This window comes from Amblyomma maculatum, chromosome 2 (assembly GCF_055883805.1).
Source record: "Amblyomma maculatum isolate TAMU_Amacu chromosome 2, ASM5588380v1, whole genome shotgun sequence".
NCBI classification, from domain to species: domain Eukaryota; kingdom Metazoa; phylum Arthropoda; class Arachnida; order Ixodida; family Ixodidae; genus Amblyomma; species Amblyomma maculatum.
The window spans coordinates 173762372-173789160 of NC_139345.1; the positions used below are offsets into that span (position 1 = coordinate 173762372).

Here is a 26789-nt window from a genome sequence, read left to right on the forward strand (position 1 = left end):
CTTCCTTACAATATATTGAAGAGGGGTTTATTGGGGGTTATTCGAAGGACTGGAGACGGCGACCGGTGACACAAGGCGATCGTTGAGCGAAGCACAATCTCGTTCGAACAAGACAGTCCGAGCTCTCCGTGCGCGCCAGCTATTCGGCGTCTTCATCGTCGTTAGCTTCGGCGCTGTATCATTCTTCTTCCTTACCATATATTGAAGAGGGGTTTATTGGGGGTTATTCGAAGGACTGGAGACGGCGACCGGTGACACAAGACGATCGTTGAGCGAAGCACAATCTCGTTCGAACAAGACAGTCCGAGCTCTCCGTGCGCGCGCCAGCTATTCGGCGTCTTCATCGTCGTTAGCTTCGGCGCTGTATCATCTTCTTCCTTACAATAAATTGAAGAGGGGTTTATTGGGGGTTATTCGAAGGACTGGAGACGGCGACCGGTGACACAAGACGATCGTTGAGCGAAGCACAATCTCGTTCGAACAAGACAGTCCGAGCTCTCCTTGCGCGCGCCAGCTATTCGGTGTCTTCATCGTCGTTAGCTTCGGCGCTGTATCATCTTCTTCCTTACAATATATTGAAGAGGGGTTTATTGGGGGTTATTCGAAGGACTGGAGACGGCGACCGGTGACACAAGACGATCGTTGAGCGAAGCACAATCTCGTTCGAAAAAGACAGTCCGAGCTCTCCGTGCGCGCGCAAGCTATTCGGCGTCTTCATCGTCTTTAGCTTCGGCGCTGTATCATCTTCTTCCTTACAATATATTGAAGAGGGGTTTATTGGGGGTTATTCGAAGGACTGGAGACGGCGACCGGTGACACAAGACGATCGTTGAGCGAAGCACAATCTCGTTCGAACAAGACAGTCCGAGCTCTCCGTGCGCGCGCCAGCTATTCGGCGTCTTCATCGTCGTTAGCTTCGGGGCTGTATCATCTTCTTCCTTACAATATATTGAAGAGGGGTTTATTGGGGGTTATTCGAAGGACTGGAGACGGCGACCGGTGACACAAGACGATCGTTGAGCGAAGCACAATCTCGTTCGAACAAGACAGTCCGAGCTCTCCGTGCGCGCGCCAGCTATTCGGCGTCTTCATCGTCGTTAGCTTCGGCGCTGTATCATCTTCTTCCTTACAATATATTGAAGAGGGGTTTATTGGGGGTTATTCGAAGGACCGGGGACGGCGACCGGTGACACAAGACGATCGTAGAGCGAAGCACAATATCGTCCGAACAAGACGGTCCGAGCTCTCTCTGCGCGCGCCAGCTGATCGGCGTCTTCATCGTCGTTAGCTTCGGCGCTGTATCATCTTCTTCCTTACACTAGGTTCAAATGCGCAGCCTTTCTGTAGCATGGCTTTTTGTTTCCTAACCCGTTCGCGTTCCTTTGTGTGATTGATATGTTCAGAATGCACTTTTATTGCATGTATAAACTCTTTTGTCCCATTTCAGAGTCAAACGAGCATCGCTATTACATTGATATATGATTATATCTAGAATTTTTCATACTGCTTGTAAAGCTTGATTAGTATTCCTTAACTTACAAGTGCACAAATAAAGTTATCGCTTTCATGTACCCATTTTGTCTGCCTTCTTAGTCTTTTGTGCCCTGCAGGGTTGTCCCACTTCTTTCAAGTTGACGGCAGTGAATCTACATATCGTATTTTTGCGTCCTGTATAATACGGAGTTATGAAAGAAACCATTCAGAGTTTCTTTATATTTTGCTCATAGGTCTCCTTTGTGGATCGGTTATTACCTTTCTTAGTCGCATTTCCAATTTTCCCGCTGGATAAATTCCAGCAGAAATAGTTGCGGCAGGAAAATGCCGTTTCTAGCTGGGATAACGTCCAGCTGGAAAGATTACAACTAGGACATTCTAAAGTTGAAATGTTTTTTTTTTCCAGTTGGAAAATACAATTTGCATTTAGAGAAATATGAGCTGTAATTTAGCAGCTAGAAATTATACGTTTCCAGCTAGAAAACTGCTTTTCCGGGTGGAAATGGCACCTCCATTTTCATCTGGACTGCGGTCGCCCTTGATCCACATACCGCTGCTTCCTCCAGTCACAGTGAACAAATGTCGGCCGTTCGCTTGAACCACAATCCTAGGTATTCACCTTTCAGCAGGCTGATTATACTGTCGAGCCCACACTTGCAATCCTGGCGGGAGTGGCTGCTGTTCTAGAATCGACACCCTGCTGTGGCAAAACTGTCTTTTTCCCCTCACTGTCTGGAACGTTGGCGCTTAGGCGGGTTCGTGAATGAAATCCGAGCAGTTTTTCTGCAGATGCCTTCTTGAAAAAAAGGATAGAGCTCAGTGAGAGGCTGGGGTATATCGATACTGACTGCTTACACTTCCTACCATCTGCATAAAGTGATTCGTGGAATGCATCTTGCTCTTACAAACACAGGTTTTCACAGTAACAGAAAACAAATGGGTTCGCTCAAACATTTAGTTTGCCACTAGTAATCCTGGGCGTGTAGCAACGTGACGTATCTGGGGCAGGTTCAGAAACAAAAAAAGTTCGTCCATATTTTCGGAGAAGACTAGTTGCACGTGATACACGCAGAATACAAGTTGCAGTGCTTACAATGTCATTCCTAAAGATGTACAAAAATTAAAAAACTAACGTTCTGTTGTGCTTGTAACTAAAAATGCTGTCGCGGAAAGTGTATTGCGTGTCTGAAATGATTTAGCCACCGCTTAAAAGCTTTGTAATAACATTACGAACAGGTTCTCCTTAGCACCGTGAGTACATATCTATCGCGTGTAGCTTGTGGCAGACGTCAAAGATTTCACTGAGCGCTGCGATGCAGGCGTAAAAACAATTCATTTAGGTTCCGTTGCACTGGTCGGTGGCAGTCATGTGCTGGCGAATGTAGGCCTGCTTTAGATCATTGCGCAAGTCTTTGCCGTTTGCAGAGTGAGGGATGCTGTCTAGGAACTCCACGCCGCCGTGTAGGTGTTTGTGGTAAGCCAAATGGGCTGCAAAGAAACAGGTATTGATTTCAGGCACACTTGATGGCATATGAGAGCATCTTAAATAAAGCACGCATTTTAACTCGGTAAATGTGAGCTGCAACCCATGGGCAGCGTTCCAAACAAAAATACGTGAATACGGCAAAATACGTGAATATATTACTTTAATGCGAGATGAAGTTATAAAGTAGCTTTTGTACATCGCCCGTTTGTTGCCAATGCCTTTGTGGTTGCCTATTTGTGAACGCATATGTTGGCAAAGAAGTTGTATCACTAGTCACTAATGACATCTGTAATACGCTAATAAACTAAGAGCAAATATATATTTTAAACATATATTTGTTAAGCTTATATTCGTTTTTTAAGTAAATTCATTACGGTATGCAGAGAGAAGGTGGAATAACAGGCAGCATTGATTAAAGACTGAGAGCTTTTAATGTAGTGCTGCTATTAAAGAGAATACGAGAGGAGACGAGAACACAAGCAAATGATATCTACAGGGTGTGCGAAAGAACACTTTCAAAATTCGGAAAATATTTGCCGTTTAATATTACAAAAAAAAACATTTTGCAGGAAAAACCTCCCAACCAAAGAGAGTTTTCTGCAACGCCGTTCTATGCAAAACGAAGCAAATAAAACTCTCTAATAACATTTTAATTGTCTCTGTTCGATGCTGGGAGTTTAGGCCGTTGAAAACAAAGTGCAATATAATTTTCTGAAACTAATAAAGTCTAATTTCTTAACGCCCCGCACCTTGATCAAATCCGGTGCTTTTTATCGCGTGATACAGAAATTGAGCGGTTGTCCCCTGAAGAAAACTAGGTGTAAACGTAACGTGAGCTGCTAACTCGTCGCATTGACTATAGTGTTAAATTCGAACTACTTGTCCTACCGCACCTTCACAGAAAAATTACTTTGCTTCGTCGCTTCAAAAGTGACAATCACAGTATTGACAAAGATGGTGGTTTTCTTTGCAGCAAGCATCGATGCTGGTTACTGTACATGAAGTGAACCAATAAGACTTGGAGTTCTGATAGGGCGCCGCAGTGAGAGCTTCACGTCGTCAACGGAGTTCGCATATGGACCAATCTCCTGAGAACGAACACGGCGTCGATTTCGTGTGCTTGTTTGTAAAATGAAAGCAGGCCTCCGGCCTTTCAGCAAACATATACAAAGCGTCGGCGGTAAGAAGTGGAAACACCCAGGCAGTGAACCACGGCCACAGCAAACAAGAAGGAGAATAAGAAGATCGCCCAGATTCTAACTAGAAGCTGAACTTCTTATCCGCAATGGTTATCAAAGGCTCCTCCCAAAGCTTTTTTTCTCCGTTCTGGCTACGTAGGCGCATGTTTCGTAATGAAGTTGCGCATACACAATTGCAAAAAAAAGGCCCTTGTGGCGGTAAGCTTGCCATATTTGGGTTTTCTCTTTTATCTTAAATTTGGGCATCAGTTTTGGGGTCTCGTCTTCCGTTTAATTTTCCCGTACGTGGTTTATGCGCTGTTTTAGAATTTCTAAGTTACTTTGTTTGAGATGGTTCCAGGGATATTCGCACGACAGTTCGGCACAGGCCTGAAATGGCTGGATTATGTGGTAAGTTTTACTCCTTTCCTAAAACAGCCTGAGTGAAAAAAAGGTGGGCTGATGTTTTGAAGAAAACTATTCCCGGCAGTGCGTAGAAAAAACAGTGCACTAAGTAAAAACATTAGTATACACCGTTTATTTGAAAACTATGCCATCGCTTTCGCAGACGGAATAACACTGAGCCAGACAAAGGACGCTAGGCTTTGATTCTTCAAATTCTTTAAAAGCAGATGTTTATACCAAATATGTGCTTGGAATAGAGTCCTAGTAAGAAACTGCACACGGAGCAAAACCAGAGTAATACAGCAGGAAAACATTGAGAAGGCCTGCGAACATAGCACGTGCTGCACTGTTCCATATAACAAAATGTATTGTGCACCCTGGAATGACGATTTCATGCAGCATCCTGCTGTGTGCATGATATAGCCACCAGATAGGGTATTACGGGCTTTCGCTGCTTTGATATCGCAAGTCGAAAGGGAACAATAGCTAGACCATAGTTCTATCCTTAATTCCAGTCTGAAAGTCGTAATTTTGATGAAAACCAAAATGAGAAGAATAGCGCAACACTATAAGCTTATCAAAACAAGATATTTTGGTATATTAGACCACTGAAGACGTCTTTTTATTAATTTGGCTATCACGCAAGACCGTTATTTCAGATCTTTTGAAGGCAATGTTCATTTCTATTCGTGTTTGAGCTAGCTGTCCAGAAGTAAAGGTCAGAAGTAAAGGTCCTCAATACAACAATTACCGGATCTCAAATCGAACGCTCGCATCGTATAGAAAAGTTTTCTGCTGACAAGCATCGACCAATAATTGCTAAGATGGCTCATTTTAAGGATAAACAGACAATCTTATCTGCTGCCCACAAACTAAAAGATTCAGGCTATTCTATCAGCGAGGACTTTTCGCCTGCCACACGACTCGCACGTAAAAGACTAATAGAATATGCTAAGGCTGAGGATAAGAAGTTCAGGTTATCTGTGGATAAAATGCGCATGGGCGGCAAGACATACATTTACAACAAAGAAAAAGGCTCTGTCGTTCTTTACAGCTAGCTAGCAAGGAAATCTGGCCCCGCTACACGAGCGATTTCTGCCTTGAGCGCTTTCACACTACATTTATCAGTAACTTATGCCAATATTCGCAGCTTGCTTCCGAAACGTGACAAATTATGCTCTTTCATTGATGACAATAATACTGATATTCTTATATTAACTGAAACCTGGCTGCACCCTGATATAGTTAACAGTGAAGTACTGCCTGGTAGAAATACTTATTCTCTTTATCGACATGACCATTCAGAAAGAAAGGGTGGAGGTGTTTTGATAGCCATCAAACAAACACTCAAATCATTTGCTATTGACACATCTTCTCCACTTGAAATTGTCTGGACAGCCTGTACGTCGTTCCAAACAAAGATGCTGATAGGTGCCTGTTATCGACCACCCGACTCTAATCACTGCTTTGTCGACAATCTCCGCAACAGCATCGAAGTTGCTGTTTTGCAATACCCTTGCGAGCACATCTACCTGTTCGGTGCTTTCAATTTTCCAGATATCGATTGGTCTTCATTATCCGCCGCTAGCACTACATCCCGTGACTTTCTAAACATGACTTTGGATTTCAATCTGTCTCAAAACGTAATCAGTCCCACACGTGGCTCCAATACACTGGATCTTATTTTCAGTAGCGCTCCTGACACTGTAGGCGACATTATGTATTTCGATGAATTCAGTGATCACAAACTAATGCAGTTGCCAATCCTATTCCCTCATAAGCACTCCGGTCGCGAAATCAAGATCATAAGAGACTACAATAAGGCCGACTATTCACAAATGAATGCACATTTTGATGCATTTTATCACCACACATTCCTACCACCATTTAATTCCAGATCAGTAGAACAAAACTGGGTACTCTTTAGAGATAAGATCTGTCAGTTGGTCAACCTTTATGTCCCATCAGTTCGAGTGAGCAACGACAGGTCTAATCCTTGGTTTAATAAATCCCTCAGAAAATTAAGGAACAGAAAGAAACGTCTATACAAGAAAGCCTTGTTGACTGGTGATCAGTCCGATTGGAACAAGTATAAAGAGTGTGTGAAAACATATTGTGCCGCCATAAGAGATTCTAAAAATAAGTACTTTTGCCACGACCTTCCCGCTTTACTAAAATCAACGCCCAAGAAGTTTTGGCAGGTGGTTGCACCGCAGAAAGATCACTATCACATTTCATTACAAGACGAAACACATTTACCTGTTCCCGATGAAGACTGCCCATCAAAATTCAACGAATTCTTTTCATCTGTCTTCACAAAGGAAGACTATTCCAGTGTACCGTTTGTTCCCGAATATGACTGGACTTTCATGGAATCGATTACTATAACTACTGAGGGCATATCACTTTTGATAGATAGCCTAAACCCTTCTATCTCTTGTGGAGTTGATAACATCAACTCCAAAATACTGAAGAATACAAAGCCTACATCAAGTGAAATACTTTCACGTATCTTTCAACAATTGCTAGAGACTAGTCAATTGCCTGCAGATTGGAAAATGGCTAAAGTAATTCCTGTTTTTAAAAGCGGTGATAGAAGCTCTCCTGATAGCTACAGGCCAATCTCGCTCACATGCATATGTTGTAAATTACTCGAGCATGTTATCTCATCTAATGTCCGTCGTCATCTTGACTTTAACCGTTTTTTTCTTCCTAACCAGCATGGCTTCAGGAAAGGTTACTCCTGCGATACACAGCTACTCGAACTAACAACTGATCTGAATTACAATATGGATGATAACGAACAGATTGACTGCATCTTCCTTGACTTTTCAAAAGCCTTCGATCGTGTAGCCCATTGCCGCCTAATATCCAAACTCTCAGCCATTCGCCTTGATTCTCTAACCTTATCATGGATTCGAAATTTCCTTACCCTTCGCGAGCAGTTTACATTAGTGATTGATTACTCCTCACCAACAGCTTATGTCACCTCAGGTGCTCCACAGAGCAGTGTTCTCGGACCGTTGTTGTTTCTTATATATATAAATGATCTACCAACTAATACTTCTTCCTGTGTGCGCTTGTTTGCTGATGACTGCATAATTTACCGTAAAATACAATCTACCGATGATCACCTCGCTCTTCAGCAGGACCTCAATTGTGTTCACAAGTGGTGTGAAAACTGGCTAATGATGCTTAATCCCACCAAATGTAAAGTAATGACTCTCAGCCGTAAGCGAACTAACTCAAATTTCCCCTACCTCATAAATAAAGTACCCGTGGCTAATATTTCGTCCTACAAGTACCTAGGTATTCAATTAACATCAAACCTTTCCTGGTCCGAACACATTACTTCCGTCTGTGCTAAAGCATCCCGTTCACTTGGCTACCTCCGCCGAAAACTTAAGAAAGCACCTGCTCATGTCCGTAAACTTGCGTACATAACATATGCACGACCTCAACTGGAATTCGCATCTGCAATATGGTCACCATACCAGAATTACCTACAGATTAAGCTGGAGTCAATACAAAACAGAGCTGCCAGGTTTATTTCCAACAATTACAGTCGCCAATACAGTGTATCTGAAATGAAAAAAGAACCTCTTCTTCCACCCTTAGTTAGCCGGCGCTCAGTTGCACTTCTGTGCCTATTGCACAGGTATGTTTACAGCGATAGGCCTTCGCCACTTCCACTTAACACTCCACTACGTACATCTAGGCGCTTACACAATCATGTCAGTTTCTCGCGCATCTTTGGACACACAAAATCCTTCAATTCATCAGCATTACCTCGCGCCATATCACTCTGGAACGATCTCCCCGAATCAGTTGTTTCATTAACTGATCTTGTTGCATTCCGCAAACACGTGCTCGACTTGTATTGTTAGTTAACCCCCCCGTAATATCTGTAGCTTTGTTGTTATATTCTGTATGCATTTCATGTATTTTTGTTCTGTGTAACCATGCTTTTATACCGCAATTTCTAGGATGTGTATTATGATTTTCCATCATGTATTGCTTGTTTGTTTCGCCCATAATTAGTTAGTCTTTTCTTATTGTAACCTCCCTTACACAATGCCCATCAGGGCCTGTAAGGTTCAATAAATAAAAAAATAAAAAAAACTGTGTGATCTGGTACGGTTGAGCGTCCTCACCAGCCACGAGGTCTTGCAGCCTGCTGACCTCTTTCTGCTCTTCGAGGCTTCCTGGTTGAAGGCGACGCCGGGGTACAATGAACGCCCTGGCGGCTTCTCCGAAATGTGGGTGCGGCACTCCGACGACGACCGCATGGCGCACTTCGTGGTCGGGGACCAGCAGCTCTTCCAGTTCAGCGGGCGCTACCTGCTGGTCCATGCACTTGATTAGCTCTTTCAATCGGCCGCACACGAAGATACGACCATCGGGAGAGTAGTAGCCCATGTCACCTAGGTGGCAAAAATTGTAAAATTACTCGCTTTCGTCTTTTACGGCGGTATTGTCCACTGGTATCAATGATATGTCGATAGGGTATGGCGGACTAATCATAAGCCTTACTTATTTATGATTTCGGCATAACTCGTATTACGCTTTGTAGATTTCAAGGACCAGGTGTCTTCCCATCGTTCCTGAAACTGAGTCGATTTTAAATGGTATCGCACTAATACAAATTGTAGGGTTTAAATAGGATTTCGGCTAAGCGCCAAGGAGCGAACTATTCAAGATTTCAGTCCATACCAAGACATTTGTCTTCTCGCACATCGCACCAACTAAGTATCGCTGCTATCTATACTTTGGGCTCCTGCGTTCACATCTGGGTGCAACGCACTCTAAAGGACTTTGCATATTAAGGAGTTCCAGCTCTCTAAGTTTAATAGAATGGTGCCCTTTTTGTTATTTTACTTCCGGTAGAATTGAATCGTTCTACTTACGAGGGCCGATGTATGTTCAACAGAAAATTACCTTTCTCATCGATAGAACAGTTATGACTGTAGCTGACATTTAGGCAACGAGAATAGCACGCACGAGAGCATTGGGCTCAATTATTCAGATAATACATTTCGCGTAGACATCAGAAAGTATTTTCTGCTGTAATTTTCGATCACATTACATACGTCACCATAGACCAGCTACTGCTTATGGTTTTATTTATTGACTTATCAAGGTTTTATTTGGTTTTATTTTATAGTTTTATTTATCGAGGACCTCTCACAGTATATATTCGCGCTAGTGCATCTATGATCCATAACTTTCGCGTAGTGGCAATAAGTAGACTGACATGTTCTGGAAGTGCTCGCTCGTGAGGTCTGATGTGGGCACTGAGCAGAAAAATTGATGTCGCTTGTGACTATCCCAGTACACAATAGGTGTTTCAGCGAACAGATTCAAGCATTGCTAAATATAGAGAGTTTGAAATACAGAACGTTTTTCTAACCGCATCATGCGGTTAGAAAAACCTGAGTAAAAAAGTGTGAGCACTCATAGCCAGGGCGATGCAAATTTTTGAACAAGCTTTCTTATTAGGTGGCTAAAAAACAAGAACACACTAAGTAAATTTCAGTAGCTTAGATGGGGGCTTAGTTGCAATGCGCATTTCGAAGCCGTTACAGGACACTGTCATCTCAATTTCTAACTCAAAACCAATTTTCTAAATTAGTATAGCAAGACAAAATTCTTTTTTTTTTGCAAAAACCTTATGTCCAATCAGGGAATGTCCAACGCTAATATGTTGCAGTGAATACACTCTACGGCTTAAATGTTCCGCCCTTTTGTGGCACTCAAAGAACAATTTTCGTTTACCGCTTAGTGCAAGGAAATCGACAAGCCGTTAAAAATTTCATGGTTAAAATTGAAGCGAAAGTGCATGGCATGTCATATTACAGCGGACATTTCAAATTCGGTGTCAAGGCAACTTCAAAATATCAAAACCGGACGATCCATTTTCACAGAACTTACTATGCATCTTATGCCACAGTTTCGTCTATCGGAGGAAAAAGCGTCAGATTTCCTCAAGCAGCCAGGCTTTAGAAAAAGGGTGTTTGTTTGAAATAAAAACTGTAATGCATCTACTTGAACATTATTTGAATTGGTTGTTAGCAATAGCCGCTCAATCGCGTGAATAAATAGGTAAGTGCTATGTTTTATTTAGTTCCATACCCAATATGGTAAACTGTTCGAGTAAGTCACGTATACCGCGGCTGAGATATTGTTTTGGTAGTTGTTTTTCTCTTATATTTCGCACTCTATATTTTTTCCAAATTTTGAAAGTATTCGCGGAAACTCGTGGTATGTTATATTATTACGTAGGGACTCATATAGGCCTTTCAAGCTCTCTCAACCGTAAAAGAAATAGAGACAAACCAAACCCCGGTTACTCCGATATGCCTGAAAAGGTCTTTTGAGCCAGTGGGCATACAGAGCTTGCGGAGTTTTCAAACTAAATTTTATACAATAATTAAAATCAGAAAACGAACGCTCTTATACAGCGCTGTGAGATAGCTGATACGCCCGCACTCAAGAATTCGAGGACAAAGTAGGGAGCCCTTTTGCTCTCTCTGCGCGGTGCTTTCGATAGACTCCAACATTTTATTTTAGAATATAAAGAACACTTTTTGCACAAACAAAGGGGTTCCGCAGGGTTCTATTGTAGGCCCTGTATTGTTTCTGCTCTATATTAACGATTTGCCATCCTGTTTTAAGCATTGTTATAATGTATTATACGCAGGTGACTCTACCATGATATGTTGGCACCATGACATTTACCAGCTCATATCTGACCTTCAAAATGACATTAATTGTCTTGATCATTGGGGCCATATTAACCGCCTGGCTGTGAATGTTACTAAGACTAGACTGCAGGTTTTCCACCCCCTCAGAAGATACTGCCCGTCTCACCACTACTATACTTCAATTCCACTGCCATCGCGCCGCAACACCGAATTTTGTTTCAAGGTGTTGTTATTGACCCTCACCTAAAATTCCGTTATCATATAGTGGAAACTTGCAAATAAGTTTCTTATCGGTTACGCGCACTAATCGAAGCCTGATCCTATAACCAAGTCCACACGTTACTATCACTTTGCTACGCATTCGACCACAGCCACTTAAACTACGGCATTTAATCCTGGCGCAACACCTATCATGTTCATTCTTAGCCATTATCTAAATTGCAAAAGCAAGCCATACGCATCATAACCTCCTCCCCTCTAATGTCACCGTCGCACATTTTGTTCATGGATTAAATTTTCTACCCCTCTCGGCTCTTTATAAAATCAGAATTTTATTCTTTAAGATTTCTTACCATCAGCTCCTGCTTTGAATTTTTCCTCCCGACACGATCAAAAACAACGGCGTTACATGGTTCGCTCTACGTTATAATTTTCTACCACCTAAGGTTAATACTATCTATGGAAAACAATGCCTTCAAGTTTCGTCCATATCATTTAGAATTCTTTGAATTTTGACATTAAGCAAACTAATACACTTTCTTTGTTCAAGTTCAAATTGAAATTATTCTTCTTAATTTGTGGTTTCTATGTTATTTATCTTTTCTGTCTTTTTTACCTCTATTTTTTATCTAAATTTGTCGGCAACATACTTTTTACTATGTATTTCGTTATTTGTTTTTCTTTGTTGCATGATAACACAATTTTCATTACAATATTAATCTTTAAATTGCCTTTTGAAATCTATTACCACGGGAGGTGTAACCTGCAGTCTCATACCATGGGACCTCTCGCTGTATATTCCTGTATGTAGCTTTTTGAATTCAAATTTGAAAATAAACTTTAAATTTCAACCTAAATGCCCGTTTTTACGTGGAAAAATGATACCTGTTAATCTTCTGCTGTACCTGGATTTCTAATACGCGCGTAACTTGAAGATCTCAGCCACTGGGTTCCGTTCGTTGAAATCGGGGAAAAATTCGCTTTCTAGATTTAATTAAAGACGTGCTTCCAATCCTAAGCCTGATTCCGCTCTAGCGGTAGCACGCTAAAAGGTGTACTGACTAAACGATGTACTTACTCACCTGGTCGTTCGTAATAAACCTCTTAACGAACCTTTACCCAGAATATAAACCTAGGGTCGTTTAATACGATAGCTTCCAGGGCTCCGTTATTAAAACAATCCGGTGTTGGGTCTGATAGTGGACACATTGTAAACGCCTAAACATGGGCATGGCTGAGACAGGTGGCAGGTCTCAGGTAACATGGCAATTCGCAAGCCGGTCTTCGCGTTGTGTGACGCCACCACGGCGCATAGCATGGCAGCAGCTGCTTACTATGGCTTCCACTTCCGACTGAATGAGACTGAGAATATACCTGCTTTGTGGGAGGAGTAATACACGCAATTCTCAAGCGACACTGGTACGTCCACTGGGCTTCTTTAAAGCGCGGCTCTATAGATATTCCTGTCGGGTGGTCTTTAAATAAGTGTGCAGCTTACGACTGTAGGTTATCGAGTACGAATGCGATAGTAAAAGCACAAATCAAAGGATGCGTGATAAAGGGAGTAGAAAAGGGCATTTGCGAAACAGGACCCGCAAGGAGAGCTGCAGTTGGGAGACGTAACATTTATGACGTTATACTCTTAACGGTGGAGGTAAAGTTTTTCTTCCCCCTCCAGCCATCTTTAACAATGGCTGTCGTTTGTGTTTGGCTTTCAAATAATATATACCTTTCAATCTTTCATATTTGCCTCCTGCGCATGAACACGGTTCCATAGAAAGAGTTTAAAAATTTCTTGACCTGTAGAGCCAACAAGATCAGTAAGGCATTTGCACCACTTCCTATCTGGAAAAGAGAAGACCTTAGAATATCGATCTGGTGCTGCTTGGTCGAGGCGGTATACCTCTTGATTTTGGGATATCTCGGCTCTATTATGCAGTGAGAAGATTCAGCAGAGATGGTGGAACAGGCGATTAAATCCCACCGCTGTACATATCTTGCATTTTCACATGTGCCAGATTGGAATCAGCCGGCAAGTTCTGCGCCATTCATCAACGAAATGAAGTAAGATGGACATTAGTGTTTTACTCCTTCGCCCAGTCTTCTCCTTATGAATTCCTACTATCAGAAACATCTCTGACCACCTTTCGTATCACGTAGAGTGGTTACTCTGCAGATCACTAGTCACTGATGAATCAAACTTATATGAAAGCATTGTCCTTGGGGCGCATACACACGCGAGATGTAGATATTACGATGTATTCTGACACGGGAATCGACGGTCATTCTTCGTGGAGGAAGTACTAAACGACCACAGCTATATATTCCTAATTCTGCTACTGACGCAGTAGTATTTTATCGCCATAGTGCTAGAGTGCACACTTCGCAAAAAAAAAAAAAACGGATGCCGTCATGCATTACGAAACATTTTGCACTAATATTCCAGCTGACTTCTTGCTTTCTTTGGCTCTGCTGCTCTCGTGATACTGTCATAATTAACATCTCGTCGACCAATCAGATGAAATGATGTGATGCTAGGAAGATAGTGAGAGACCGGAAAGCATGGCGTGATATAATCCATAGGGTCACAAAGAGTCGGACACGACTGAACGACTGAACTGAACTGAACTGAACGACCAATCAGAATTCGATCAGGTCACAAACATTGTGACGGCATCAGTGTTTTAAACAAATATGGAACATCGCAGCAAAGTTTGCAGGTGGCCTGATAGGTTGAAAGGGACATGTCATGGGCGCTATGTAGACGGCGGGTTGTTTGATGTCACAGACTAATTCAAACGGTTGAGCAGGAATGTACACAGCGTTCCTGCTTCAGACAGCGGATTCAGACAAGCCAACACAGACTAGGTGACATCAATTAATGGTGCTGGCGCCAGCAAAGCAAAAACTGAGAGAAGTCGACGCACCAGTTCGTATGAAGCCATCTTCGTACATATCAGCTGTTTCCTTTGGCCGTCTCAGGTATCCAACGAAATTAGATGGGCTTCTGACGCATATTTCTCCCTGCTGAAATGGTTCCAATGCTTCCCTGGTGTGGCTGTCCACCACCTGTAGAAAAGACAAAGCGTGTCACGTGTGTGTATGTCTGTAATTCAAAGCCTCCACGCTGCATACGGTATATGAAAGGTTACATGAAGCACGGCTCTGGACGATTTCAACCGGCAAGTCTTCCTAACGCCGACTTACAAAGCATAGCTTAAGTTGATTTAAAATTTCGCCTCTCTGAATGCAAGCCGCTGCACACCAGTTCAAGCGAGATCCATAAGCCATAGTTGCGATTAAACAAAACAAATACACTTGGCTGATTTTTCTCAAAGTGGTTGTGTCAATATGCTGAATAAAGGGATTGACTTTACTGCGGTACGCGTGCATCTTAAAATGTCACTCCCAAGGAGTGTGCGACATTTGCTCTGAATTATGAGCCGCTTTGAGCGCCAGTTTTTGACTACGAACCAACTAGGCCATAGAAGAATAATACTCGTTTAGAAAGCAAAGTTGAAAAAGCCTAAAATTTCTCGCGAGAAAGAAAATTGGTGTCCCTTCTACGATATCTTGATACAACTTTAACTTTACTTAAGTTGATGTTTTACCGTACTCTTCAAAATATTCCAGCTGACTTCTTGCTTTCTTTGGCTCTGCTGGTCTTAGCTGAGCATGTTCAAATTGCCAAATGCGTCATCAGGATTGTATTGCTGAATATTACCGCTTTTACACGGTGTCGATGCCCTTTTGCTCGTCATCGAAAGTTCTCTACTGGCATCGCTGTCGTCCAAAATTTTTAATTACAGTGTTAAATTTACCTCCTAATGGAGACTTCCGTTACGTAGTGGTAGCAATGTCGTAGGCGACGAATGAGGAGAATGGAGTTGCGCTCAAATGAACCTTTTATTGCGCCTACTTGCGCCCGCAAGAGAACTAAGCAGTTGGCGGTGGCGATAGCAGCATGCTTGCATGGCAGGCGTCGATGCAATTCTTTCTCTATAGTCAATATACGAATTCCCGTAGCACCCGTCAACGCTAATCTTAAAGGCGACAAAGAAACATCTAAAGTCGAAAACGGTGACTAGAATAACCTGGAACATTGTAGAAACGAATGCACGCGACTGGAATCCTTCAAGATACATGTTCGCCCATTTTGAGCTACAAAGAAAATTATAAAGCTCCATCTCGCGACAACGAGCATGAACAAACAGTACAGAATCGATCCATGCACTACACTCACAGTGATAAGGCCATATGCCGGCGACTGTCGAAAAAAAAAAACAAATGAATATTTGAATGGCTCGCGGCAATACTCTATCCCCAATACTGTATCCTCTGTGTGGGTTCCTAACATTTTTGTGCGAAGCAGTAATGAAATGCGGGCACCCAGAGCATGTAATTGTATAGGAGCAGAAACCATTAGCTGCATTAGTTTGATTGTAAGAACTTCGCACCTTTATTTCAACGAAGGCCCCTGGATGTCCAACACTCCTGAAGTCGTCATGTCGAGGAACGGAGAGTGTCACGCCACCGGTCACTTTTGTCATTCCGAAAACTGCAAGGACCAAAACATTTAAATGTACGGAAGAGGAATTCAAGAAATTGCAGTGCTCCTCTACACTTTATTTTGAAAACAGCCGACACACAAATTCGCTATTTAGGTTTCATCATAAAAATGACACCAGATTTGTGTGATCTGTCTTTAGCCACATGCTATTGGCCATCTGTTGTTCGAGCCTTTTTTTAAGATTGTAGAGCTCCGTCAGGAAATAGGACCTGCACTAGTAAAGTGTGGACTGAAGCAATGTTTTATTTTCTACCTCCGTGTACCAACTCCGGATCCCGAGCGTTCCTCCCACACCATCCTTGTCCTTTCTTTTTCCTCCACTATCATCGTCCAGAGCGAGCACTGCTACAAGATGAAGGCTCCTCGTCATCGTCAAATTGAGCACAGCTCATAACGGGAGTGCTCTTATATTTCTCATCTTCTACAGGCAAGGTGTTTGCTTTGGTTATTCAGTACTTATTCAGTAAATTTGGTTTGGATTGGTTTAGGGAGTTTATCGTCCCAAAGTGACTTAGGCTATGGAGTGCCGTTGTGGAAGGCTCCGGAAATTTAGACCACCTTAGGTTCTTTAACGTGCGCTGAGAGTGTACAGAATACAGGTGCATTGCTTTTCGCCTTCTCTGAAAAGCGCCGGCCGCAGCTAGGATTTAATTCCGCATCCTACCTACAACAGTCCAGCCCCTGATCACTGCTCCACTAAGGCAGGTTTCTGAAAGAGGAAGGGGGCGTGAAAGAAGATAGAGAGAAAGAGATGCTGCGTAATGGGACCTGCGAAACAATTCCGAACGCCTGGGAATCTTTAACGTGTGCTGACATTGCACAGCGCACGGGCGCCTTTTATTTCCGCCTTATCGGAGCACGACCTCTGTGTGCAGGTTTGAACCTGGAGACTGCGGCTTAGTAGCCGAACACCCTAACCACTGGGCCTCAACGACGCGATCGCCCTTCGGAATGAAACTTGTTCGGTGCGAGGCTGGTGCTTTAAAAAATGGGTATTAATGGAAGCATATGAAGCTAGTTTGGTGGAAGAGCCTTCGCCGCGTCACATTCTCGGTTCTGGAGTTGTCGTCGGGTGTTGTCGGAACTGTTCTGATTATATTAATTTACAATAATTGCATTGTTTTCACACTCTATCGCGCAAACAATGTCCTACTTTCTGTAAAATGCACCTGAAGCGACCACACTGGTTTATCTTTCAAGGTTCTTAACAAAAAATTTTATTAATATGAAACGCACTAGGCAAGACTGGGCTATACTGTGTGCGTTTTTCTATTCCTCTGAGGGATGGGATGAATGCAGTCTATTATCGAGTAGCTGATAAAAATGCCTGCCTGATTAAGTGAAGTGTAAGCTTGTACGCATACTATCCGCGAGCGCTATTTTAGTTATAGGATGAGAACAAACGATAACACGTTTATGAGTGTGATATTTTGAAGCGATTGACGTCCTATTTCTTATGACTTGAGAAATCGCTACCGTCCTTTGAAGATTCCGAAGTCTAGATGAATTGGGCATAGAGCGAGGTCACGTTTTCGAACACAATTTTCTCATATTTGGCAAAAAGGATTTTCTATTTCAGACTTAGAAGCTGCTTTCTCTATTTTGCATTATTTGTTTCTATGGGTGTGTTTATTTAGGTTTACATTAACGGGGTAATGTCTAATTTCGATAAACTACTGTCTATATACTGTCGTTATGAGTACCGTAACTGCTACATACTCATGTTTCTTTTACTTCTAGTATTTTAATTTTGTTTGCTAAGAAGGGTAATCAACACGATCAAGCTGAAAACTCTGCAAGCTTTGCCACCACTGATACTCCGGTGTTTGCTGAAACTGCCTGCCCATGATGCCACCACGCCTCCGTTACCTCCTGTTTTGCTATCTTGCCAGACACAACACCACATTCTCATGAGGACATCACTTAGGGCGGTAATGGGTGGACCTATCCTACAAGGCTGGGCCGATCAGAAGAAACGAGCTTTAAATGAGGGGCTCTCAACAAATAATTTTTTAGGTGTACGCGATGTATCTCGCATAATGGAGGAGTCCTGACAAAGTCAAGGAAAGTTCCAGAGTTGGTGCAGTTAGTGCCTTGCCAAACATACCGCTGGAGCATTTTTGCTTTATCGCGTCTGATGTACAGTTGCGGGGTACGTAGACAAACTGAGCATTTAGCGAGGCACGGATATGCTCCAGGCTGTTCGCAGACGATGCCTCGAGAGCGTCGTATGCTCCGGCTTTGGCGCCACGGGGAATTTCCTCAAAAAGTAGATGATGTGACCAGGTGGAGCGCCCGATGTGCTGTCAGTTATAACTTTCTGGTGTGAGATTATCGTCGAATTGTTTTGTTTGCAGTGAAGAGGCTTTCGTTCCCCTGTAACGCTCATTTAATTTATCTGTACTTCAGTTGTGAAAGTATCTATGTGCCAAAACGAGGAATTTATTGTAGAAGGCACAGTAGACCTATATGTGGGCTGTATGTTCGAAAGCGGGACTGCACGAGCAGAATAAATATGCAGTCTGAATACTGCAGATGGTATTTCCATCAGTGGACAAGGACATGAATCAGGGACCCAAAGACATAAATGGGGCACCCTTGGGTGCTTTTATTCTCACAGGGGCACACAATACAGGCTAGAGAGCACATTTTAAGGCGAAAGCCTTTAATGGCTCGTATTGTCGGCCTTTGTTCGTTCGGTCGGTCATACTATAGCTTTCAATCAATTACGTCATCACCCGAAACCGAAACTAACGTCATCAGAAAAAGAAAAATGCTGTCTTTATCGAAAATTGAACCTCCATTCCTCAGATCTCCAGCAGAGAATTTAAACCAACTATGCCATTCCCTGGATTTATTTTTCTTTATTGCCGGTCAACAAAGTACATACAGGCATAAACCGCGCTAGCCTACCTTTGGCTAAAACGATATATTAAATTTTTTTCACGTTGATCAATCCACTGACCACGTTCATCCACTGAGGTTGTTCAGGCCGACTACAGAGAACATATCTGAGAAATATTACACTTGCAATTAAGTTGTCCCTAACAGACCACACATTTTTTTATCATGCCTAATTGCCATCCGCTTTTTTCAACTGCCATTGAGGCCCAGCACCGTAATCATGTCGTACGAGAATTCTTCACTTTCTACGGGTAGAAACCGGAAGCCGTGAGGATTAATGGGTTGCTCTTTCTTTGAGAGTCTTTTTAATACATGCTAGTGAAAATCAGGATGCCAGCCGTCTATAAAAAGATGATAGATGGTCTCTGTTCTTTTACAGATTGAAAGGTTGAGGATTCAAGGTACAAACAGACGCCACACCCGGCCCGGATCGGGAAACGTACATCGTAATTCTCATTGTCTACCGTGAGGACAATAGTTAAAAATGAATGCTATCTCCACCGGAAATCGAACCTCTATCCATCTGATCCCCTGCCGAGCGCTTGAAGCAACGGCACCGGGATCGTGAAACGTGCTTCATAATTCTCCTTGCCTACCTTGACGATGAGAGTACCGATAATAATGAGGACGCATTTGGTTGATAATGATAATGACAGCAAACATCATGCACTGTCGGCAGAAGCAACGCTCAGTCTTTCGCATTGCTCCAGTATAGATTGCACAGTGCTCTCGGAAATTTAAACAGATGCGTTTCTATATGGATAATATATAGAGCACATATTTATTACATGTGTATTAAATGTTTATTAAAGCCTTATTAACGTGTTGTTTTTCATTGGTAGTATTTAATGATCGTGTTGCTTATTAAATTGTGTAAAGCTAGATTTTGACGTGAGCTTTGGTACAGCAGGTAGTGCGAAATTTGAATTTCTCAGTGCACGCAAAGATTAACAATATAAGCCTCAAATGCAGCCTCAGCTAAGCCTTATTGCACAGTCTGATTTAGGGGGGGGGGGGGGGCGCATAAGCCTTTTCTTCATTTGCACTAGTGCCCATAGCTACTATAGCTAGTGTCACCCTAGGATTTTTTCGGGCTTGCTATCCCTTTCGGTATTGCTATCGGCCTCAGCGCTGCAGTGTAACCAACGCATAATCAATTACAATGTTTAATTATCGTTTGATTCATACATTTCGGCAGTAAAAGTTTCATATGTCTAATAAATGCGACCTGTTCTGACACGGATGAGAGCAGACGCTTAGTTTTCCATCCGTCCGAAACGTAAAACCGCAGCAGTGCCCTGGGCAATTCTGTAGGCTTCCGTAGGCGGTCTTAAGTAACATATGATACCAATTACCTGAAAGATACGTCCAACCGCATTTAAGTTTTGAGATGACTAAAAACCACGCACTTAAACTACCAGACAAAATACAGATTTCGGGATATAGATACTCCTTACCCGTGATGTTGTTTGTACTTGATAACTACGGTGCAGTACTTTGAAATAGAAATACATATTACCAACCAATACACTGAGGTTAAAATCCGCGCGACCGTACAGTGTATCACAATTCTCGACTGTTACGTAGGCGTCACAGTTAATTCACTTGTAAGTGAATCGGTGAATACATGCAGCATATACACAGTCTGTATTACTCACACACATTGTATAACTGCTTGTGAAAAGCAACCACATTACATAGTCTTACTTTGAACGAACCTTGTATTATCCCTTTAAGTCGGAGTTTTTTCGCCACGCTTTGCAACACATGACTGCTTATTGTACCGCCGGCAACCATAAGCTTCGTAAGACTGCTCGTGTCGAACTGGCTGAGAAGCTGGGACTGGTTTAATTTCACCATGAATGTTGGGTACAATAGTATGGTCGTGGCCTGTATGGAAAACAAATATAGAAGGAATATATGTGTTTACAAAATTGTTCAAGAAATGTATTTCTGCCCTCCTGAGGCGTATGCCTGCTTGTAGGTCAGGCAATCTGTTCTGCAATAAAGTTTAAACTCAAAGGATCTTATGATCAATCTTTGTGTGTGATTTACAAAAAACAATGGCCACATTATAACCCTTTCCAACGCATCTTGCATGCTTCAACCAAAACGTGAGCGCGAAACGCGCACGTTTAAGAGTACGATCATCCAAACAATTAAATCTAATATTAAAAAATACTACTTTCAATGCAATGTTTATAACGCTACATTTTTTTTAGTTCCACGTCTTACGTAAATTATCTTTTAGGTGACCATTTCTATAGCCTTTAAGTATCCGCATGTGCCATTTATCGCCATCATAGTGTGAGAGCAGGCATTGATTGTCGACAGGCCACACATATAACTGAAGTCTTTGGGAAGCTGAAGAGTCAAGCAATAAAACGCACAGGCGTAAACAGCAATCAGCGAAGCGTGCTTATGGCTTGAAGTTGTGGGTCAGCTTGGGGCTAAATTAACATCATAGTCTTGATTTCAGCGCATTCCCAATGTTCAAGATATTTGCGAAGAAAATGTTTTTTTCTCGCAACAACGAGCAACGCTAACCCTACGACGGCAAGCAAACCTTCCACCGCAAGATCAAGAAGCACCTCAAGGTCACGGAAAGACAGCCGGTCTGACTCCTGCTCACGCTCCCAGACCCAAACGCACGTCAGCTACGAAGACACTGCAACTGGTGGGCAGTCCGACCGTGAAGAGACCAAGATTTCCGACGAGATACAAGCAAACTTACACCAACAGCAGGCACTCATCGATAAGCTTGTTCAGTAATGCGAAGAACAAGAGGTCATTATAAATGGCTCCAGAGCAAAAGCACAGCTACCCACCCACCAGCGCTGACAGAAGAACGCATCAAGGAAGTTATTAACGAAGGGAACCAGAAAGCCCTCACACCTCTGGGACAACAAATAACGCAGCAGGTGACGCAGCAGGTCATGCAGCACATGAACTAATTGTTAAGTCATGAAATGCAGAAAATCAACGTAACCCTCCTTCCGCATACATGTTCAACAAAAACTACATTACCCAGGCTCACCTTGAACAAATTCTCGGTAAGCAAAAGAAGGCCCGCAAAAAGGCTAACTTCACACGAAAGATATACAACCCACGACAGAAACACCGACTGTGGATTCTCATCTACTTTGGGAAGCCTATCGAGGACTCTTTAGAAGATGGAGAAAGCAGAAAAGAAACGGAACCCTATAAAGGCGGATTGCCACACTCACCTAACAGGCTGCAAAGTATGCCGAACATCTCGGAAGACAAAACTGGAACCAGTTTTGCCCACTACAAATAACTCTGAGTACGCGTAATACTTGGAACATTCTGAAATATCTCATCGACACAACACAGTCTCAATCTACATCTCAGAAAAACTTGACTAAAATAGTACATTCCTACGATGCAATGGAGCAAGAAATTCCGAGATTAAGAAGAAATTCACCAACGGCTGTTCGTTACGACCACAGCACAACATACACCCGAAGTACCAAGGGAGCCGAAATGAGGACCTAGATCGGCCTTTTATGATGACGGAACTACTGGCGCCCGTGGCGAAGCTAGCCAGTAATAGCATCAATGGCAAGGACCAAATAACCCACAAAACCTTACGCAACTTTAGCCAAGAAGCAGCGAAGTACCTTCTTGAGCAAATAAAGAGCTGGGAGACGGGGGACATACCAGAAGCGTGGAAAAACGCTGAGGTGAGCATGATTTTCAAGCTCCACAAACCACCAGGACTTGGGAACCTGAGACCTATATCCCACACTTCATGCGCAGTGAAGGAGACATGGTCCTTAGCCGCAGAATGAGCACATAACTATGTTCATACATTCCTCACGAATCGCACGGCCACAATAAGCCTGGGGAACCTCAAGACGGACAAATTCCTGGTAGCGGACAAAGGCAGCCCGCAAGACTCTGCTATATCGCCCCTCTTGTTTTATATCGCTATGATGGAACTCCCGAGGAGTCTAGATAAAATCAACGGCTCACGACATGCTCTATATGCCGATTATATAACAATATAGATTGGAAGCGGCTGCCCAGGACAGCAGCAAGACGTCCTTCAGGAAGCCGTTGACTGCGCCAACAGCTGCCTAAAAAATTCCGGACTCATCTGCTCAGCAGAGAAATCTGCACTCCTCATTCTTAATGCCAGAACTCGAGGAAGACCACCAAAAGATGACATTCCTGATTCGGAATTCGTTTTTGACGGAACCCCCATCCCTCAAGTCGACTCTCTTCGCATTCGTGGCCTAAGCATCCCGAGAGATGATTCAGGGTCCGCAACACTCCCGAGACTTCAGGCTACTGTTATTCAAGTGGCGCACCTGGTTCGCCGCGGTGTCAATAGAAGACATCGTATGAAAGAACAAGATATCGTCCGCATTGTCCAGGCTCTCATCGTAAGCCGCATAACATGCGGAGCACCATATTTAGATCGATAGAAAGCAGAAGTGTAAAAACGCAACATTCTCATTCGTAAAGCCATCAAAATCGCCATCGGTATATCCGAACGTGCCTTTACGCAGCGCCTCCTTCACCTCGGCCTTCACAACGCGTGAGAGGAGCTTGTCGAGGCCCACAAAGTAAACAAATGGAACGCGTTAAACTATCAGAAACTGGACATGCAATTCCCTCAAGAAACTGGGATACAGAGAAGCCTTGAAACAAAACGAACACAATGTAGCGCATCCCGGACAAAATCTACTCATGCATCCCCGTAGCCCCCATGCAGCGAAATATGCATCCTACATACAGCAGAAACCGGTGCAGGCAAAATTCGGGCCCTAAGCAATGCGCACGAAACTAATCTGGAAACGAGATACACTGATGTAGCCAAATACCCAAGAAGACATGCCCACTCCATTAGCGTCAGGGATTCTTCATTTACAAAAAAGACCTTTGCAATTATTCCAACAAATGACACTGACGCAGCCGAAGAGGCCGCAATTGCCTTAGCAATCTCGACGAGCAAAGAACATGTCGCCATTCTCATTGATTCAGTGTTTGCGCAGAAACTGCCAACAGGGAAGAATTCCCAGAATAGCACTTCAAATCCTCCGTCGCATCACAACCCACCACGTCCCAGACACCTACATCATCTGGACACAGGGACACACTCACCTGGAAGGAAACGAGGCCGCCAAAGCCTTAGCCCGAGGATATATGCTAACCGGGCACCCTTTCCAGAGGGATTTCAGTAAACACAGGATGTACCCAAGAAAAATACGGACATTCTCTTGCATTACAGACTTGACAGAAGAAAATATTCCCCATCCTACAAAAAACTAACTAGAGAAGAAGTAGTCACCCTCCGAAAAATTCAAACCAACAGCCACGTCCACGGCACCTTACTGCACAGAATCTCCACCACCACCTAGAAATACGAATGCGCATTTTGCAACGTACCGAATACCCTACAACGTATGGTGCGGGGATGCAAGAGACCAATTGGTGCTATAACCACCATGGCCTTAACCGAACAGCAGTGGCAGACTTCAGCTGTCAAGCCCCAGCCTAGATGATCAGCGTAGTCTTGTCATCCGATCACGGGAGATGGCTCGGGTCCATGGCTTCCTGGACTGAGGAGGCTGCTCATCTAGGGCTGAATATTTCACGAATGCTACCAATAATGCTTGTCTCGCTCTCTCACTTTCTCGCCTTATTCTGAACTCGCTATTGTTTTTGTTGTTTCTCCTCTTTCTCCTTTCCTTCGATTTCCATGCTCTCGATTTTCCATCGCCATAATTCTTGAGGCGACGTGTTCGACTCTGAGCACAAGAACAGCCACTTAAGAGCTTCGCTTAAATACTGGTTGTCCGAGGTGAACAGCGGCCACGACTGTGGGGACAACAGACCAGAGAATGCGGCCAGTTGTTCTCAATAGCTTCAATTTATAAAAGCTAGGTCCACTTCTGTAACAGTCGCCGATAGAGCAAGCATAAGGCTCCTGCTATACATTCACAATGGATATGACACTCAATTTGTCCCTGTGTTTTTTATTCGTTAAACTAGAAGCTTGACCTTTGTGGAAAAAATGGTGTCACAATTAAGAACATTTACTTTTAAATTCATACTTAACCAGCCGAAGGACGAGACACAGGAAAGAAGAAGACAGGACAAGGCTGGACTAGCAACTTATTGTTTATTGATCAGAAGAAAACAACGAAGACTCCTTCCTGTGTCTCGTCCTTCGGCTGGTTAAGTATGAACCCCTACCAAAGTGCCCAGTCGTCTACCTTGTTGAATTTCATTACTTTTAAATGCTTGGCTACTAGATGATTGTGAAATGAAGCACCCAACAGACCTAACCGCACCAGTTATTGACGATGCTGTGTAAAAAATACAGTAATACGACTAGTCATAAACGCGTCAAAACGTTCTCTCTCACGATATGAAATTTACTATCGGCCAAAAAAGGAAGGCATGCGTGCTGCCGGAAAGATATTCATTGCAGCTATGCCTCTGAGTCCTGTTCCTATATACTGTTACAAATAATGCAGTCCACACGCACCCCTCCCCTCCCCCTCTCCTGCCCAGGAATATCGAGCATCTGAACACTGCGACGAAATAACTTTTTCGCATTCTCACATGCCTAGACATGTGCTGTTAAAGGTACGCTCGCGCATTTCATTTCACGGTCATACAGAACTTGGGCCAAACTACGTAAAAAAATATTTTACTTGCCTTGTGCTTTTTGATAGCAGGCAGGATTACCTAAATGTCCGAAGTGTCCACATAAACTACCGTGTTGGCATTACCGAGAAAGCCGAAGTTTATCCAAAATCCACCAACGTGGCAAACAGCAGCAGAGCCTAAGCATATGTCCCCTTTTTGAAAAATTGAGGCGTCGAAATGCCTACGTGAGAAGACAGTATATAACACAAAAATCAGTACTCTGGAAGAACCGAGCACTCATTACCAACGGCAACACAAAATCTGTAATGACCTTAAATGAAGTCTTTGTCGTCAGGGCGCATTTAAGTTTCACATTACAATGTAGCCAAGTATTTTCATATTACTTCAATATGCCTTGTTAAAACATTTATTTAACAAATAGTTTGTATTGGTCGAAAGCTAACAGGGTTCTTTAAACCGTGGTTTCTGGCCCCACAGTAGAACAACTAACAGCTTGCACAGAGAAAGAGAATCCTTACTTTTCTCTGCTGGACATTCTTGAAAGTAGAGCAAAATTTACACTTCTATGCACCTCTAAATACTTTGGTCTGCCGCAATTGTGGAATGCAGAAAAGGTCTGCACCATATTACGTCTGGGGTTGCAAGTTCGATGCGACATGATTAAAATGTTTATGCCATGGTATGGAGTAACTACCGCACGATCGCGCTTATTTCGCATGCTAGCAAGGTGATGTTAAAAATCCTGCAAGGTAGTCTGCAGCAGTATGTGGATCGGGAGCTTCCGGACGTGCAAGCTGGGTTTCGCAAGGGCAGAGGAACTAGAGACCAAATTGCCAACCTTCGCTGGATCATGGAAAAAGCAAGAGAGTTCCAGAAACCCATTTACTTCTGCTTTATTGATTATGCGAAAGCGTTTGACTGCGTAGATCACAGCAGATTGTGGCAAGCTCTCCAAGAGATGGGAGTTCCAATTCACCTCATCTGTCTCCTCAGGAACCTTTATGAAGGGCAAGAGGCCACAGTCAGAACTGGGCATGGTCTTACTGATTGGTTTCCGATTGAGAAAGGGGTGAGGCAAGGCTGCATACTCTCGCCCTGCCTATTTAACCTATATGCAGAGTGCATCAAGAGGAAGGCCGGTCTGGACGAGTCTTCAGCTGGAGTGAAGATTGCTGGAAAACGTA

The 26789-nt window shown here is 43.2% G+C and overlaps 1 protein-coding gene across 1 annotated transcript; it reads right to left on the bottom strand.

Moving 5' to 3' along the window:
* Window positions 1–2421: 2421 nt before the first annotated feature.
* Window positions 2422–20931, bottom strand: LOC146200460 (luciferin 4-monooxygenase-like). Its single transcript, XM_084595524.1, has 5 exons — window positions 20679–20931; window positions 15944–16044; window positions 14414–14555; window positions 8718–8987; window positions 2422–2982 (listed from the first exon to the last, which is right to left on the bottom strand). The coding sequence occupies exons 1-5, from the start codon at window positions 20818–20820 to the stop codon at window positions 2831–2833; spliced, it is 807 nt and encodes a 268-aa protein (XP_084451650.1). The 5' UTR covers window positions 20821–20931; the 3' UTR covers window positions 2422–2830.
* Window positions 20932–26789: the final 5858 nt, after the last annotated feature.